The sequence below is a fragment of the Xiphophorus couchianus genome, chromosome 13, assembly GCF_001444195.1.
Source record: "Xiphophorus couchianus chromosome 13, X_couchianus-1.0, whole genome shotgun sequence".
NCBI lineage: Eukaryota > Metazoa > Chordata > Actinopteri > Cyprinodontiformes > Poeciliidae > Xiphophorus > Xiphophorus couchianus.
The window spans coordinates 9,548,801-9,564,831 of NC_040240.1; the positions used below are offsets into that span (position 1 = coordinate 9,548,801).

General features: G+C 38.2%; 1 protein-coding gene across 2 annotated transcripts in view; it reads right to left on the reverse strand.

Moving 5' to 3' along the window:
• Positions 1-3,886: 3,886 nt before the first annotated feature.
• Positions 3,887-16,031, reverse strand: part of vps50 (VPS50 subunit of EARP/GARPII complex) — a 110,432-nt gene continuing 98,287 nt past the window's right edge. For both annotated transcript variants that reach the window (XM_028036317.1, XM_028036316.1), the window contains 5 exons: positions 14,489-14,585; positions 13,809-13,967; positions 10,696-10,817; positions 6,659-6,848; positions 3,887-6,541 (listed from right to left, as the gene is read on the reverse strand). In XM_028036317.1, the coding sequence (XP_027892118.1) occupies positions 6,422-6,541; positions 6,659-6,848; positions 10,696-10,817; positions 13,809-13,967; positions 14,489-14,585 (688 nt within the window). In that variant the 3' untranslated portion in view covers positions 3,887-6,421. The remainder of the gene's footprint in view (positions 6,542-6,658; positions 6,849-10,695; positions 10,818-13,808; positions 13,968-14,488; positions 14,586-16,031) is intronic.

Consider the following 16,031-nt stretch of genomic DNA (forward strand, 5'->3'; position numbering starts at 1 on the left):
AGTTTCTTTGGGAAAGCGGCCGCACTCATCCCCCTGCAGGTTTGTTGGTGACAAGGCTAATTTAATAACCCTGCCTTAATGAAAAGACTGAATGGGTTCGTCTGAACCGCCCGCTCAGTTCCCCGGTTACACTTTTCGATTTTCTGCTCTTACAGAGTGAGACGCTGAGATTAAAAGGTCCTCAAGTGTGTATGAGACTTTCGGTTTGCCTGACGTCCCAAATTGTTTTCTAACCCCCAACTCTCTTAAGATGGCTTTTCATTGTGCGTGTCTCCTCTCTGTCAGATACGTGACTGACTGACAGCTGAGCTCATGGGGAAGACAAGTTATATAGCTCTTTATCAAACAAGGTTTACCAAGAAAGCCTTAAAACCACTCAAACTTTTCCACTTTCTGTGACACTACAGCCACAAACTGTACTGTTAATTTGATTTTATGTGCTATATAAACACAAAGTTACTCATGTTTATTTGTAGATTGATTTAGCTTCTTTTACCCCTAAATAAAACATAGTGCAACCACTACTAATCCACCAGAAAATAGCTTAATACCATTCTGCAAAGTCTTCGGATGTATTTAGAGGATATCATTGAATAAGCAGCATCAAAAGACCATAGAACAATATTGTAAGGTTGGTCCAAACACTTGTAGCATATTCATCATCTAAATCTGTGGCAAGACGTGAAAACTTACGTTCACACATGTTCTCCCTTCACTCTGCATGAACTATTCTACAAAAACACACACAAAGACATGATCCCGTGAGTACAGTAAGCCACAGCATTAGAAAGAACTGACTCAATTTTGAAAATAAATGCATGCCACACTTTTCAGATTTTTATTTCTGAAAAACCTTTGAAAGGATAAAACAAAACAAAAAAATCACCCTGTTTCCACAATTATCTACCATTTTTAGTTGATTTTAAAGAATAATTCCAATAAGACTGTTCCATCCTCTCGTTCTTCATAAAGTTAGTTCTGGTAGGTTTCCCATTGACTCAGTTTCAGACAGAGGAGTAATATAACAGCACCAGGAGGAAGAATAACTTTTTAGCTCAGGTCAGGTTTTTTTTTTCTTCTCATGCAAGAAATGGCAAAGTCAGCAGGAAATAGCATAAAAGGCGTTTATAAAAGTCATTAAAACAAGATAAGACAGTATCATAAGTATTCATTTGATCCGACAGAAGGGATCGTGCAGAGAGATTTAGGGGGATATATAATTTATCCGGGTCTTTTTTTCAAAGTTTCAATGCTCCATCTATCGAAATCAACAACTTAACGAAGCAGAACTAACTTCCTCACAGAACTGCTTCTAGCACCGAGGCTCAAAATTCAATTTTAGCAGAAGATTTCAGGAAGATTTAGTAAACCCTTCAGCGACAGTCCATTGTTTTACCAGTTTGTGGTCATTGGCTACTTTATTAGGTGGATCTGATAAAAAAAAGAAATAATGAATCACAAGAGAGCAGCTCAGTACATTTAGGGTTTCAGATGTGGTGGTGACAACTTCAAACGGAGCCTCAGAGCGAGGAGGAAATGGGACTTGAGTGACTTTTATTGAAATCATGTCAGTTTTTAATCTAACAAGCCAAGTGTGGCAGAGATACTAAATCTCTGCCAAGGAAAACTATATTTTTTCACTTAGCCAAGTCTACAAAGAAGTTCCACAGACTAGAATGATACAGTTAATTTATTTCAACAATTCTATTCACTAAGTGAAACCTGTTATCAGAGTTGGGTAGAGTATTTAATATCAGTTTTTACTCAGGAAAAATTAAAAAGTAGAGCAGCCATCCAATTTATTACACAAGTGTTGAAAGGGATTGATAAAAATGCTGCTGAAGTACTGAGTAACTGTTTCTACAGTCTTAGCTGTCAAAGATGAGGGGGGAAATACAGATATATGTAATGTAATTTAATTGTCTTATAATCCATGAGAGCTCCAAAACTACTCTACTCACAATTCAATAATAATCCACGAGAAAATAAGTCACGATTAAGTCAGTCCAGGACTACTCCAATTAACTGTTGCATCAAAAAGGTTGACTTGGCTGGTTTGAATTTAAAATTCCTTCATCAAAGACGTTTTCATGCTACAGATGACACATGCGGCTCATACAAAGCTTTTATCACTCTCATACAAGTCCTTTGTGACCTCTGATCTATGTGGGCACCAGCTGATGGCATCGTGATGCCGTCGTCTTTCATTCACACCCGAAATGAAGAAGAAAAAACAAAAACAACCTCCTAAACAAAAGTAGTCACGTTCCACTGTTTCAGCCACAGTAAAAGTTAGTCTCATAGCCACCACACGCAGTAAACAAAACTAATAAGTTCTGCCAACTATTTGTTTGCAACTAAGCAGGTGTGAATAAACATGAATGACGTTGATGCAAACAGTGAAGCACTGAGAGGCCATGTAGGTCAGCGGCGGTGATTTCTACAGAATTGACACATGGAATTTGTCAGAGGGGCCGACACACAGGAGCACAGAGAGCAAAGAGCACAGAGCACAGAGAGCATGGCCTTTGGTCTGAAAGGGCAAGTGGGGCGCAGCTTCACGGGGCAGGAATGGTTGAACACTGCTTACAGGGGAAATGCCAAAATGGGGGGTTGCAAAGCACAAACCCCGTAAACAGGGCCTGGAAAAGTGATTGTATGCTTGAAAAGATTAATCAATCGTTCAAATGTCGGTGCTAAAGCTACCGAAACATGGTCATCTTCCAAAACTGAGACGGAGAGACGACCATTGATCAGAGAAAATCTGTTGCTGCCAGGATGATTTATTGTGAATGATGACAGGAAACCAAGTTAGAGGAAGGCAGCAAGACAGCAAGAACGTGTTTAAAGTGAAGTTGGAGACGAGGATCACACAAGAAAGGACAGGGGAAAGACAGAGAAGAATGGAAAAAAAGAAGTTAGGAGATTAGGGAGGAAAGAGGAGATTAAAGAATTAAACCAAGAAGAAAATAAAATGTCAGAAAGGATGACAGCAGGAATGTTTCAACGCCATCGTCTCTTTAAATAAATTATTCAACGGTGCAGATACCCTATTCTCCACTTTTTGTAGAGCAAATCTGTGCAAACACTGTAAGGCACCCGGACCCATCAAAGTCAACTGCGCTAGCAAATAAATGTCTTCTGAAAATGGCGAGGTACTGAACTAAAAGCAGAATAGAAATGAACCAAAGAACAAAAAACATCTCCGAGAAACCTTCTGAAAGAAAAGCGTCTGGCTGGTTGAAAGCAAAATATATAAAAATGAGGGATGACTCTGAACTTTTCCACATTACTAAACACAAATACATGTTTTAGTCATCAATCTGTTTTGTGCCTCACCCCTGTGGCATCTTATGCTGGGAAGCCAGCAAAAGCCAAGAGGACTGATATGCCACTTTCAAGTCGGCTGCTCGAGGGGCGCAGCGTACTGCTGATGAGAGCAGAAATTTGAAATTTCTTCCCTCTTTGATAAATATGATCTGGGAAAAAACGGAAAATCCAGGCGTTATTTTTGTGTAATGGGCTGTTGACTCAAACGACATAAGCAGTAAACAGTGCATCCAGGAGTAAGTCGTCTTCATGAGCCACAAAGGCTGCATTTCCTGTATGGACACATAAGAATTAATCTGTTCTAAAGTGAGATATAAGAATATTATTAAAAAAACATCCAGATGTCATATTTATAAGGACTCCCTTATAGATCAGTGAGGGCAACCTAATTAGATTCCTTTTAGCCACACAGAAAATCACATTAATTAGCCTGACATAGCCTCTAGCTGAGCAAAACATTAGGACCACTGAAAGTTGATGCTAATTCATTTAAAACATTGACAGCAATATGATATCAGGCTTATTCACGTGACAACATACGGACAAGAAGCATTTCCAGTGTTAGTGTATTCATTTATTTGTCATCCTTCTTCCCCCTACAGTAACAACAATCATTACACACAGATTTTCACTATAGTGCACTTGAAGTTCAACTTGATCGTTAAATGTTTGTCTTTGACTCGGATGATAAGTTACACGAGGTGATAACATCCACAACAGCGGTCATATAAAAAGAACAACAGAAAAAGGCATGAAAGAAATACAGCCATTGTCCAAAGTATTCATATTTACAGTTTGTTTTCCTGAAATAGCTGCACACAAGATGAACCGATGAGGCTACCGCAAAAACTGGAACTTGATTTATTTATTTATTTTTATTTTTTCCATTTTTAGACGGTTAGGTGAATAAAGGAAGCCTCTCAGCTGCTCCGTTCTTTTATCCAGGAAAGTTTTGCCTTTATGCTTTAACTGTGTATGGATGATATTTTGGAGACAAATATGGATAAATCCCAAACTGTTTTATTAAATTAGAACAACGTGGGACTCATTTATCAGTACAAAGCCACCCTTTTCACCCAAACGTGGTCGTGAGGTCTAACTTGCATAGTTGATAATTTAATGTGCTCATACAGACAACAATAACAATGCTTTGCAGGATTTTAATCAAATTTGCACATTTTATTCTAGAATTTTGTTAGATGCAAGTCTCTAAATGAGATAAACACTTTAAAATAAGGTAAGAATGTTTTTAAATGACTATTGCATCAGGTTTTGCTGACTTGGTTCAAAAATGCATTTTTAAAAGTTGAACCCTTGAAGTGAATATTGTCTGACCAGACAACAGGATCTGAATTATTTCATATAATATGGAAATGTACTTGAAGCCTAAGTTCTTTATGTAACAGAATGAGTTGTTATTTTTAATGTTCTATGCAAATGTTGGCATTTTCAAGGTAAAGCTTTGTTTAAATGTTGGTTTCTGCTAATACCACAAACAGGTGTGAAATATGTTTTCAAATTAAACTTACAGATATAGTAGAAACTTTTTATCTTAAGCCTTACTGTAAATTTAACAGAGTCCTATTGCTCCAATATGTGGAATGTCTCCTCAAAAAAAATCCCAAACAAATCCCACAGAAAAATCTGGGGTGGGAACATCTGGTTCACAACATGTTTCGGCTATTATCTAATTTTTTTTTTTGAGATGCAACATTGATGGCCAGTGAGCCAGAAATGCAGTTATTCCATATTTTTCCAGTCAGTGAATGCACAACACAACACTAAACTCTTCGTTGTGGATGCTGTTACTGAAGGAAACAGTAAGCCGTTTTCAGTGCCAGCGACGTGTCAACAATGAGGCCAGATGAAGCAGAGAGATGATTTCTAAGTAAATTATGTTCTAAAAGATGTTGAAGTATCTGCAGTTCATCAAGGCTTCAAGAGAGCAAAACCTAAAGAAACACGTTACAACAGAGTTGGTTAGTTTTAACCTTTCGCGACCGCTTCATGGATCATGGCAAATATGGAAATGTTGGTAGCCTTTTGGAAATCTCCGAGGTGAGAAAAAGAATCAACATCCTCTAGAAATACATGCAGATGCAGATTTTTTTTTTTTAGCTATGGTAAGCTAGCTGCACTAATTTCTGAAATAAATATATAAAAACTTTATCTTAGTTTTACGATATTATCTAAAGCATAAATCTGAATAAGCCTGTAATTGCAGGTGGGAAATTGGCTGCAAAACCCTAATCGGTGCTCTTCTAAATATTATTATTGACAATTCTCAGCTTGCAAATCAGCTCAAATAAACCGAGTTTCACTGCTGAGTGAAGGTCACACTGAATGAGGACACTGAGCGAGATGACCAAAATGGAAAACACACCTCTCCTGAGAAGGGACAGAAACACACACAGTTGGTGCAAACACATAACAGCAGGGCAAACTATAGTAATTTATATTATTTTCAGAATCATCATCTTTATATTACATTTATCTAATTTGTGGACAGAACAAAACAAAATAAAAATAAAAAACGCACACATTCCAGTCAGGGACGACGAACAACGCCCTGAAGCCAAATATTATACAGCGAGCGTACAGTACGGCCTGGAAGAGTGAGTCATTAATGCTGATCAACTCTCCCACTATAAGTGAACACATTCAGACAGAACGGTGCGACATTATCAAATCAATGCATCTTCTGTCTAACAGAACCTGTTGTGTCATATCCATACCTGTGATGTTTTAGAAGTTTATATGAGAAAAGCTCAAATTTGATTACAAAAGAGAAAGCAGCTAACTTATAATCCATCTGTGCGTAGAAAACCTGCAACGCCTTTAATGTGAAATACAAGTTGACGTACACGGAGCGCATTCAACAACAGGAGCTTGTGTTTGTGACCATATAAGGACAACATTGATATATATTATCAACAGGCTGACAAATGTGACTTAGACTGACGTCTTCAGTTGTGTATATTGCGCAGTTCTCTGAATCCTTCATAATTTAAACTGTAAAAGAAAACATTCAGCTGTGAGTTTTCGCTCACATTCATCTCTACTCGTTTGCTTAAACGAGACGTTCGCGAGTCTATCTCTTTGGTCTGTCGATGTCATCGATGGCAGCCAGGAGTTTCTGACGAGCCTTTTTGTTGATGTGCGAGCCCAGACACACGTTCACCAAATTGGCCAGCTGCTTCATGGAGTACTCCTGCATCAACACACACCGGAACACAAAGGAAAGCAAGCAGGAGAGATAAAGACAAGCGAAATCCAATTTACGTTCTGCGCAAAACCCATCCATTTGATATTAAACCGGCCGTCTTACCCTGTGGTTTTTGATAAACTGCTCCATGTCGTTCTCAGTAAGGTAATACGCCTTGATGTAGGTCTCCACAAACTCCTTGTCGGGGATGGGACGCAGGTCAGTCAGTTTCTCCAGCTTCATTAGGAACTGCTGAAAGTCCAGCTGCATCAGGGCTCGGCCCTCGTTGCTACATTTCTTTACGTTAGCGTAGCTACAGCGGAGGGCAAAGAGGGAGAAAAGGATTTCATTTAATACCTGTGAGCCATCGCAGCAACGGGTCGCATGAGTGTGGCGGAGAGGCTGTCGTTTCAGGTTTATATTTTTCATGCATGGACACTCGAACCAAGTACTGTCATCTTCAGCAAATATGAGTGGTAACACTGGTTTGCTGCAGATTGTAGAGGTGCAGTAGGAAGCTGTTGAGTCTCAAAATAAATAACAGCGCACCCACTGAAAGACTGCTGCATTTGCTGAGTGCTCTGAATCCACCGAGGTAGTACTTACAATGTAAAGATTTTTGTTATTCAACTTACAAAGTCACCTTTACTGCAGAATGTGTTTAAGTCCGGTGATTTTAGAGCAAAAATAGAGGCATTTTTATGTCCTGTATAAGCAGAAACTTAATAAACTCAAAGAAAGCAGACTAAGCTGAAAACATAAAGCTAGAGCCTGCTTCTCTACTTCCAAAGCGCCTCCCTGGACAGCAGGTGATTCCTCATAGTCCTGTACAACTAGTAGTAGTGTTACTGTCAAAGTAGCTAAAGTTACTTCTTTGATTTCAATAGTTAGGCCTGATTACAGTCTGACTGGGAGAAATCATCTAACAACACCGTGTTCCAAATTATTATGCAAGTGATATTTTCTCAGATTTTCTTAAATGGTCAATGCAAATGATGGTCAGTATAATTTTCAAGTCATTAACTATTACAGTATAAATCAAATTTTACTGAACAAAGCTCCCCATGAGAACATTCCCCCCCCCCCCCCCCCCCCCCCCCAAAAAAAAAAAAAAAACTCAGAATGCACCAATCCACATTATTATGCACAGCATATTTTCTAAACATTTTATGTTTTATAACGAACTGCAAACGGTCATTCTTTGAATGTGTAGCATTAAGTGGTCACATGTACTAAAATCAAAACTATTGCAATCAAAAACATCTTAACAGACAGAGTTACATGTTAACATAGAACCTTCTTTGATATCACAGTACAATTCTTGCATCCATTGAACTTGTGAGTTTGTGGAAAGTTTCTGCTTGAATTTCTTTGCAGGATGTCAGAAAACCTTCCCAGAGCTGCTGGTTTGATATGAACTGCAATCCACCCTCACATCTTCTGCTTGAGGAAACTCCAAAGGTTCTCAATAGGGTTGAGGTCAGAGGAGGATGGTGACCACACCATGAATCTCTCCCCTTTATGCCCACAGCAGCCAATGACACAGTGGTATTCCTTGCAACATGAGATGGTGCATTGTCATGCATGAAGATGATTTTGCTACTGAAGGTACGGCTCTTCTTTTTGAACCATGAAAGAAAGTGATCAGTCAGAAAGTCCATATACTTTGCTGAGGTCATTTTCACACCTTCAGGGACTCTGAAGGGGACGACCAATGATTCTCTCCCCATGATTTCAGCCCAAAGCATGACTCCACCACTTCCTTGTTGACGTCACAGCCATGTTAGGACGTGGTGGCCCACCACCAATCCACTACTACGTCCATCTGGATTATCCCAGGTTGCACAACAGTCATCAGTGAACAAGTCTGTTTGAAAATTAATCTTCATGTATGGCTGGGCCCACTGCCACCGTTTCTGCTTGTGAGCTCTGGTTAGCGGTGGCCGAATAGTAGCTTCATGCACCACAAGCCTCTGGAGGATCCTCCACCTTGAGGTTCCAGAGGCACCAGCTTTCTCTTGTTTATTACCTCTCTCTTTTGCCTTCTCCTCCTTTTTTTTTTGCTTCTCAGAATTTTAAATTTTGCTTGTCAGAATTTGTTGTGGAGCGTTTGAACTCCAGAGCAGAATGCTAACAGAGCCATTTTTGTGCGTCTCGGTGGAAAGACACAAGCTCTGGACAGAGAAATTAGATAAGAGTCTGAGGGAGGCAGAGCTCAAACAAACAAGTATGACCACTCTATCAGGCTCTATAGGGCTGGGAGGAGTGCGTGTGTGTTCCTGTGTATTTACGCTGCTCGAAGAAGTGTACCGGGAGAAGAAGGAAAGCAGCAGAAGTCTGAGTCGTAATGGCACATTTACTCACTGGAGTGGGTTCAAACGTTCTCTCACAAAATGAGAGGAAACGTGTTTAGCAAATATCCGGGGAGGTAAACATGTTTCCCCTTCACAGCGGGTAAGGGCAGCCCTTCCACCTACGCTCAATATTCAGTGTTTGCCCTCTGCTTGAAAACACTTGAGCAGCACTAAAGCATTTAGGTGAATTTTCTTCAACCTTAATCGTACTCTGCGCCCGCAATCACACCCACAGAGTCCCTGTAACTAGTTTAAGTAAAAAACCCTGAAGCAGCCAAAGTCCACATTCTTTCCACGTCCCATTAAAAATGTGTGAAACCCCAAGACAATTGCTAGCAGGTAGCTCATCTCGTTGTCACCACCCGGCAGAAGGATTTATCACACCTACCGTCTAAAAAGCCCACTTCGCACACACACTCAACACGTGAGTATAAAGACAGTGGGGATGCTAATGCTCAGAAAAAAATAAATTAACAAAAAAAAATACAAACACTGCTGCTTTCCATCACCTATCACATCCCATTTTCCTCTCACTTTCAGGGGAGGAAAGTGGTTAAATGCATTACAAGGGATGTGTCAAGAGCAATGTGCTGTTTTGTGAGCTCAGCGCTGAGGTCATCCTCTGATGGGAGTTTAGAGAGGCTTAAGAGATGTAACCGGCACCGAGGGGGTTCCTGCAAGAGTGGAATTTAATAAATAGGAAACAGTCTGAAGTGCTTTAAGTGGTTTCTTTAGTTTAAACGTAGTTGATTTAGTTTACCTGAGACGATTTCGAAGCTTTACTTCTAAGAAGTTACGATAAGAGCAAAAAACCCAATACATTTTGCAAGTGGCGTGCTAAAATAATTAACTTAATTATTCCATGAAAAAATAACTAAAATCTGCACACCCATTTTTAAAACTTGACTTGTTCATCATTTTCAGGCAAAGTTGTTAGGAGGCATTGTGGAAGTCCAAAGAGCCACAGGTTTCAAGACTTCTGCTCTGGACAATGGCTGAGCGATTGACACACTCTGATCCTTTCTTGATCAGCAATTCTTCAGTCGATTTGATGCTGCGTTTTCATGTTTGGTCCACATGTCTTCACATTGCACTTTAAAGTACTTTAACATACAGAGTAGTTCATGCTCGATTCAACCACATCATCCTTCCTGGCCTCACTACATGTGACAGCTGGTATGAGATGTTTTGCTTTTTGCCTTGATTTTCACCAAACACGAGAGTGAACCTCATGGCTTAATATTCATTTAGAAAATGTCGGTTTCAAAATTGTCTTATAATCCTTCCCTGCTTGATCGACAGCAAGAGTTAATTGGTGAAGTTTTTCCTCCCAAGTGCCACGGTGATATACATCTAAAAGAATAATTTGCATTTAATTACTCACACCTGGCTGTTTCTTTCCCTCCTAAATTCAATGAAAAACAAAATGCACAAGCCACCATTCAGGCACTTAAACTACTCCCTATCTGTCATTGATCTATCTTAGTGTTTACCAGAGTAGAATCTGGTGACAATATCAGACGACACTTTTAGTGTTGCCACTCTTTGAATTTACTCATGCTGGTTCAAACTCCTACCGCACAGTTCAAATTTATTCTTGGTGACAAAAATAGTGCAACACTCAGAATGTTTGACATTCTTTTAGAGAATTTGTTCAGTAAAAGACTGGAAAGAACACAGAGATGTTATTGATTCCATGTTGACAATATGTCACCACAACATTGTTCTGACCACACAGTCTAACCAGAATAACCAGGGATCTGAGATGTTTGTGTCATGCAGAGGAACGCCTTCAGTCTTTCTTACCCTTCAACCAAAGTCCTGTTAGCCAGGCGGATGCAGTGCTCCCACAGGACGTTGGACACAGGCAGAGGAATGCGCACATGTCTGGAAACATCACCAATCCGCTTGTTAAATTGCTCAAACTCCTAAGAGGATAGAGGAGACAGCATATGAGAAAACCCCCCAATAAAAAACGGATTAACTGTAGGTATTTTGCATCCGACGTGGTGGACTTGCACACTGGGAAATTAATTGAAATTGAAAGGTTATCAGTTTTTCTGATGTATCCCAAATTATGTTAGCAAAATACAACATTTTGCTAAAAAAGAAGTTATTTCAAAGCTAAATACCAGGTATATTTCTTATTTAGCTTACTGTCTTAATTATGAGGTTCATTCAGTCAATCATTGCTGCACACTGGTCAATTGAAAAAGCTGTAACACATCAAATTTTGGTTATCTTAAAAAATATTCTTGCCCGGGATAAACCGTTATTGAGAGGAAACTAGAGGAATCCATGCATCACTCTTATTAAAGTAATGCTATTTTGAATGCTGGCAGACAGCCTGGCTACACTTACTTTGTTCTATAAAAATACAATGTTATTAAATTGAGCAGGTTATTTTCATGTAAAGAGAATGCTTCAGACAAAATTACTGTACCAAACTGGAATAGGGAAAAGCAAATGAATCAATTTACTTGCTTTACTATTCTGCTTTACTTTTTGGTGTAAATACCACAATACCATTTTATTATGTAAGGAATAGAATGAAGAAAGGACTGAACAACATTAATCCACTAAGGAACAAATAATACACCAAGCAACATCCTAATCTAATAGTGGGCTTTTAGAGTTGTCTCAAACTAAATTACAACTGCACAGGGGTTTTAATTACACTTTCTAAAAGACATACTTTAAGTGAACCTTTGAACTCTTTCTAACATTGTACCCTATAGGCAAGGCCAAATTAACCGTTAAAGCACAGCTACTCATTGCCAGCTTTTTATGTTTTGACACAATGTTAAGAGAAACTATCCCAGAGGACGACGCAGACTGCAGGATATAAACATGTACAGTGTTGTTTTGGTCACAAGAGGCCATCAGCTGCATTATGTGTGCTGTGTTTTGATGTTTCCTGGTTTGCAGCCATAAAAACTCCCACAGAAGGAGTTTGTGTTATGTACTTTGCGGCTTGCTGAAATGTTCAATTATGGATGACAAACAGTCGTGACAGTACATTTCTTTTTACAGAAGCAAAAGTAGTGGCTATATAGAAGATGCATAAATAAGATGGATGCTCCTCAGTAAAGGGCTTTTCTATTTAGTAGGTGTTTGTTGATGTGTCTTACAACTTTAATTTAAGCCCACTTTTTTAAGTAAGACATGAACCAAGGATTGTAAAGCTAACACAACTTTTTGACGAAAGAACGAAATGTCATTTATTTACAGAGAGCCTCATAATGACTTCTGGCTTAAGCATTTTGTCACAGAAGTCATTCAGAGCCTTCTGCATTTCTGCACCACTTTATATGCAAATCATCACGGAATGACAGCGATCAACCTGAGTTCATGAATAAAATATGCCTGTGTGTTTGTAAGTGTGTGCAGTGCAACAAAATAGGGCACACTATTTTTAATCAGTGAACCATAACTCAGTCCATGTGCATTAGGTTTGTCTGACAGGTTGACGACGCATGGTATTAGCACCTGATGGGGGGAAAATACATGCTTGATGTAATGTACTCCATGTAGACTATCAGCTGTACTGGTCTGACACATATAGCCAGTTAAAAACAGAGCCTGTGTGACAATTTTTCTCTCACAAAGTTGTTTCTAAGTGTTGAATTAGTAGAATTAAACATAAAAACTGAGTTCTTGCTAAAACAAAACAAAACAAAAAAACCCCATCTAACTGATATACACAGTCTATTTTTTAGTTTTACATTTATCTATCTGTTTGGTAGAGGTTTGCTCATAATTTCTAATACAATTAAAAGCAATTTATTTAACAATAAATAAAAATATTCAACAAAACCTCATCTTTTGTTAGCTAAGTAATGCATTCTGGTTTTCTTCATTGCATATAAAAAGGAAAAAATATGAAGTGGACTGTGTGTTCTTTGCCCTCCATGAAAAATGCATAGAGCAAGCAGGCAGCATGTAAAGAGACTTGCGTTCAGTGAAAACGTTTCACTCTAAAAATAACTATGAGGGCAATGAGGGGAGATGACACTTCCGCAAAGATTCGCACTTGACTCATAAAAGCTTCACAAAAAAATGACTATTTAACAAAGTCAGACTCCCAAAGCAAACCGTATACTTGCATTAATATGCAATAATCTTAATGACTAGACCTCATTAAATATTAGTATAAGTTGTTGCAACCACATCCTAAGACTTGTCCCTGATTAAAGTCCTACAGAAGTACAAATACGTAAAAAAAAAAAAAAACAGCAGCAAGTCCATTTAACATCAGTGTTGAAAACTATCAATCAAAAAAATTCACTGCGGGTCAAAAGTTTACACATAATGGTGCATTAAGACAATGGGTTGGTTTGAATGAGTGCCTTATAACGCTTTTTTCTTTATTTTGCCTTGCATTTCATCACATTTGCAATCTTTATTATTACTTAATATTTATATAGATGTATTTATATTTGTTATGTACCTGCTGAAATTTCCCCAGTGAGGTAGTACTCTATTCTAATTTAACAAGGGTCCAAAAAGTAACGCAGGTTTTTGATTGAAAAATGCAAGATTGTTTTCAGTGAATTTTCCATGTAAAATAAAGACAGTTTAAACATTTTTTCACTTTATTTATTGTATGCCTTTAAGTTTGTTTTTTTGTCAGCACCTTTTACTGCAAGCAAGAACCCAGAATATGTATTTTTTACTAATGTGAGAATATGAAAAAAGATTCAGGAGCACTCCCACATTCCTTGTTTTTATCTCTGCTGAAATCCTCAATTAATATTTCACTACAGTTTCATATTCACCTTAAAATTGTATCGCATTTGCCAAAATTTGTCAAATATATCAAAAATAAGCTGCAGCACGGATTCAATTTATGCAAAACTGATTATAAGCCACAAGATTATTATTTGACTCGTTACAGTAACCTTTACAACTACTGTTACCTTCAGCAGAACATCCACATAAACGTTGTGCTGCGACATTATCTCTTTGATATCCCATTTAACTCCGGCCATCATAAGCAGCATTTGCTCGTAGTCTATAGCCTTGGCTGCTACTATCCAGTATATTGGTTTGCGCAGTTCGCTGGCTGTGGACACCGTCTGTGAGAGGAGAGAGGAAAAACAGATGTAATTTGGTTGTTTTTTTACATTAGGTAGGTCAAATGTTGATGAATGTAAGCGGTATGTGGTGATTTGACAGGAGTCACGTCTCCTCTAAGGTGAATTACTGCTTAGCAATTAAATGCAATCAACATAAAAGAGATGCATTTGCTGATGAATTATGAGTAGGCTCATTTTGATGAAACATTTCTTTTGAAAATGTTATAAAATCTTGTACTTTGATGGTTTTCAACAAAACCTCAGAAACGGGCCCTTAACAACACAGTATACCAGATATGTTATGCATGCTATCTGGTAACTATTTAAATTACACTATGGAAAATGCTAGAAACAGTTGTCATGAAAAACCTTTATTTGAGTTGTTAAAAAAATGGAAAGAAATAGTTAAACTTATGGAAGAAGAGTGACCACGGTTAATGATGATCACACCATCAAATTCATGGTCGTAAATCTGACCCCTGCCTGTAGACAGATAAAGGAAAAGCTGAAGCTTCCAGTACCTGGGAATAAAACTGTTGCAGGAATGGTTTCTTGGCAGCAGGCATCATTGTGTCCAAATGAGACTGCAGGGACTCAAACTGCTCAGCCAAAAACACACTGAAAGAACACAAAGGTAATATATATCAGTTCAGCGGTGAAGTAATGCGTTCTGAATGAGTTTCTCAAGAGCCTGATACCGGAAAATAATTATGATGCAAATTTAAAAGACACAGTTCTATGCAAAAACCCTAACATTTTGTTATTGCTACAACTTTATGATATGTGGTGCAGAAATATATTTGTCCTCTAAATTTCTTCTGTTTTTAACTTTTCTTTTAAAATGTTTTCAAAAGAAATTCTTCAAAATGTCAAAAAATTTAACTGGATTATTCTAAACTTAATGTTTCTAAAAAAAAAACCCAATATTTTACAGACATGGAACTTTTATTCTAAACACACAAAAAATGTTTTTGTTTTATACTAAAAAAAGGATGAATATGGTGTCTACAGAGACAGTTTTGTTTCAGTAAAGACTGTAGCACTAACATAATATCATTCAATAAATACAAAATAAAGTTACTTAAACATTTATGGTATTCAGATTGCACTTATTTATTCTTTTACTAAATCAAGGTATACAATTGAAATAGATGCTTCTTTTCGGTTTTTGTTTCCAGTTTTATTTAAATGAACAGATGAACCTTCTGCTTCTGGTCAGACACAAGAAACCTCTCCAGAGGGTCATCACTACAGCCCAGAAGCTCATCAACTACCGTCTCTGCTCCCTGGATGATCAGCAGATTTTCCACAGTGAAAATGAAAACATTCTGTGAGACCTATGTAACCCGGACATTCTGTGTTTGAACTGTGCCGCTTGGGCAGACAGTTCAGGGCCATTAGAGCCAAAAACAAACAGACTTAAGAGCAGTTTCTATGCCAATGCAAAGCACACTCACTTTGGATTTGGGCAGTTCATTGAATGCTAATGCGTAATGACCCCTGTCTGGTAGGAAATGTATTTAGAATTTCTTAAATGCATTATCTGATACACTGTGACATTTTAAAACTGTTTGGTGCATCTTTTGCACAAATGATTGTTTTATATGTGTCTTGTTTGTTTACAAAAACACATTTTCTAATTTAGATTGTAATTCAGCTCATAACTGGATACACTGAAACAGCTAATACAAGCCATTTATGGGGAAACATCACTTATTAGAATCTCTATATTGAAAGGTCTTAGCATTCTACTCAGAAGGTCATAAATGAGCTCTGTGAACTCTTGCTCTGATCGTAGAGTAAACTATGTTATGTTAACCTGGAACATCTTGTGTCTTCCTCTGTTCGAGGCAAGGGAAAAAATAGAAGCAGCAGAGCACGCTACAGTTCACCATTATCTGATCACACTCGCAGAAATGTGACACCACATCAACAGCCGGAGGGCTCAGCAACACCCAGACGGCCAGCTTCCTCAGTTGGACTACCACATCTAATTCCTTACTCTGATGTTCCTCACACCTACCCAGTTTGTTCAACCAGAAAATGGTGCTTTTGCAGTTAAAC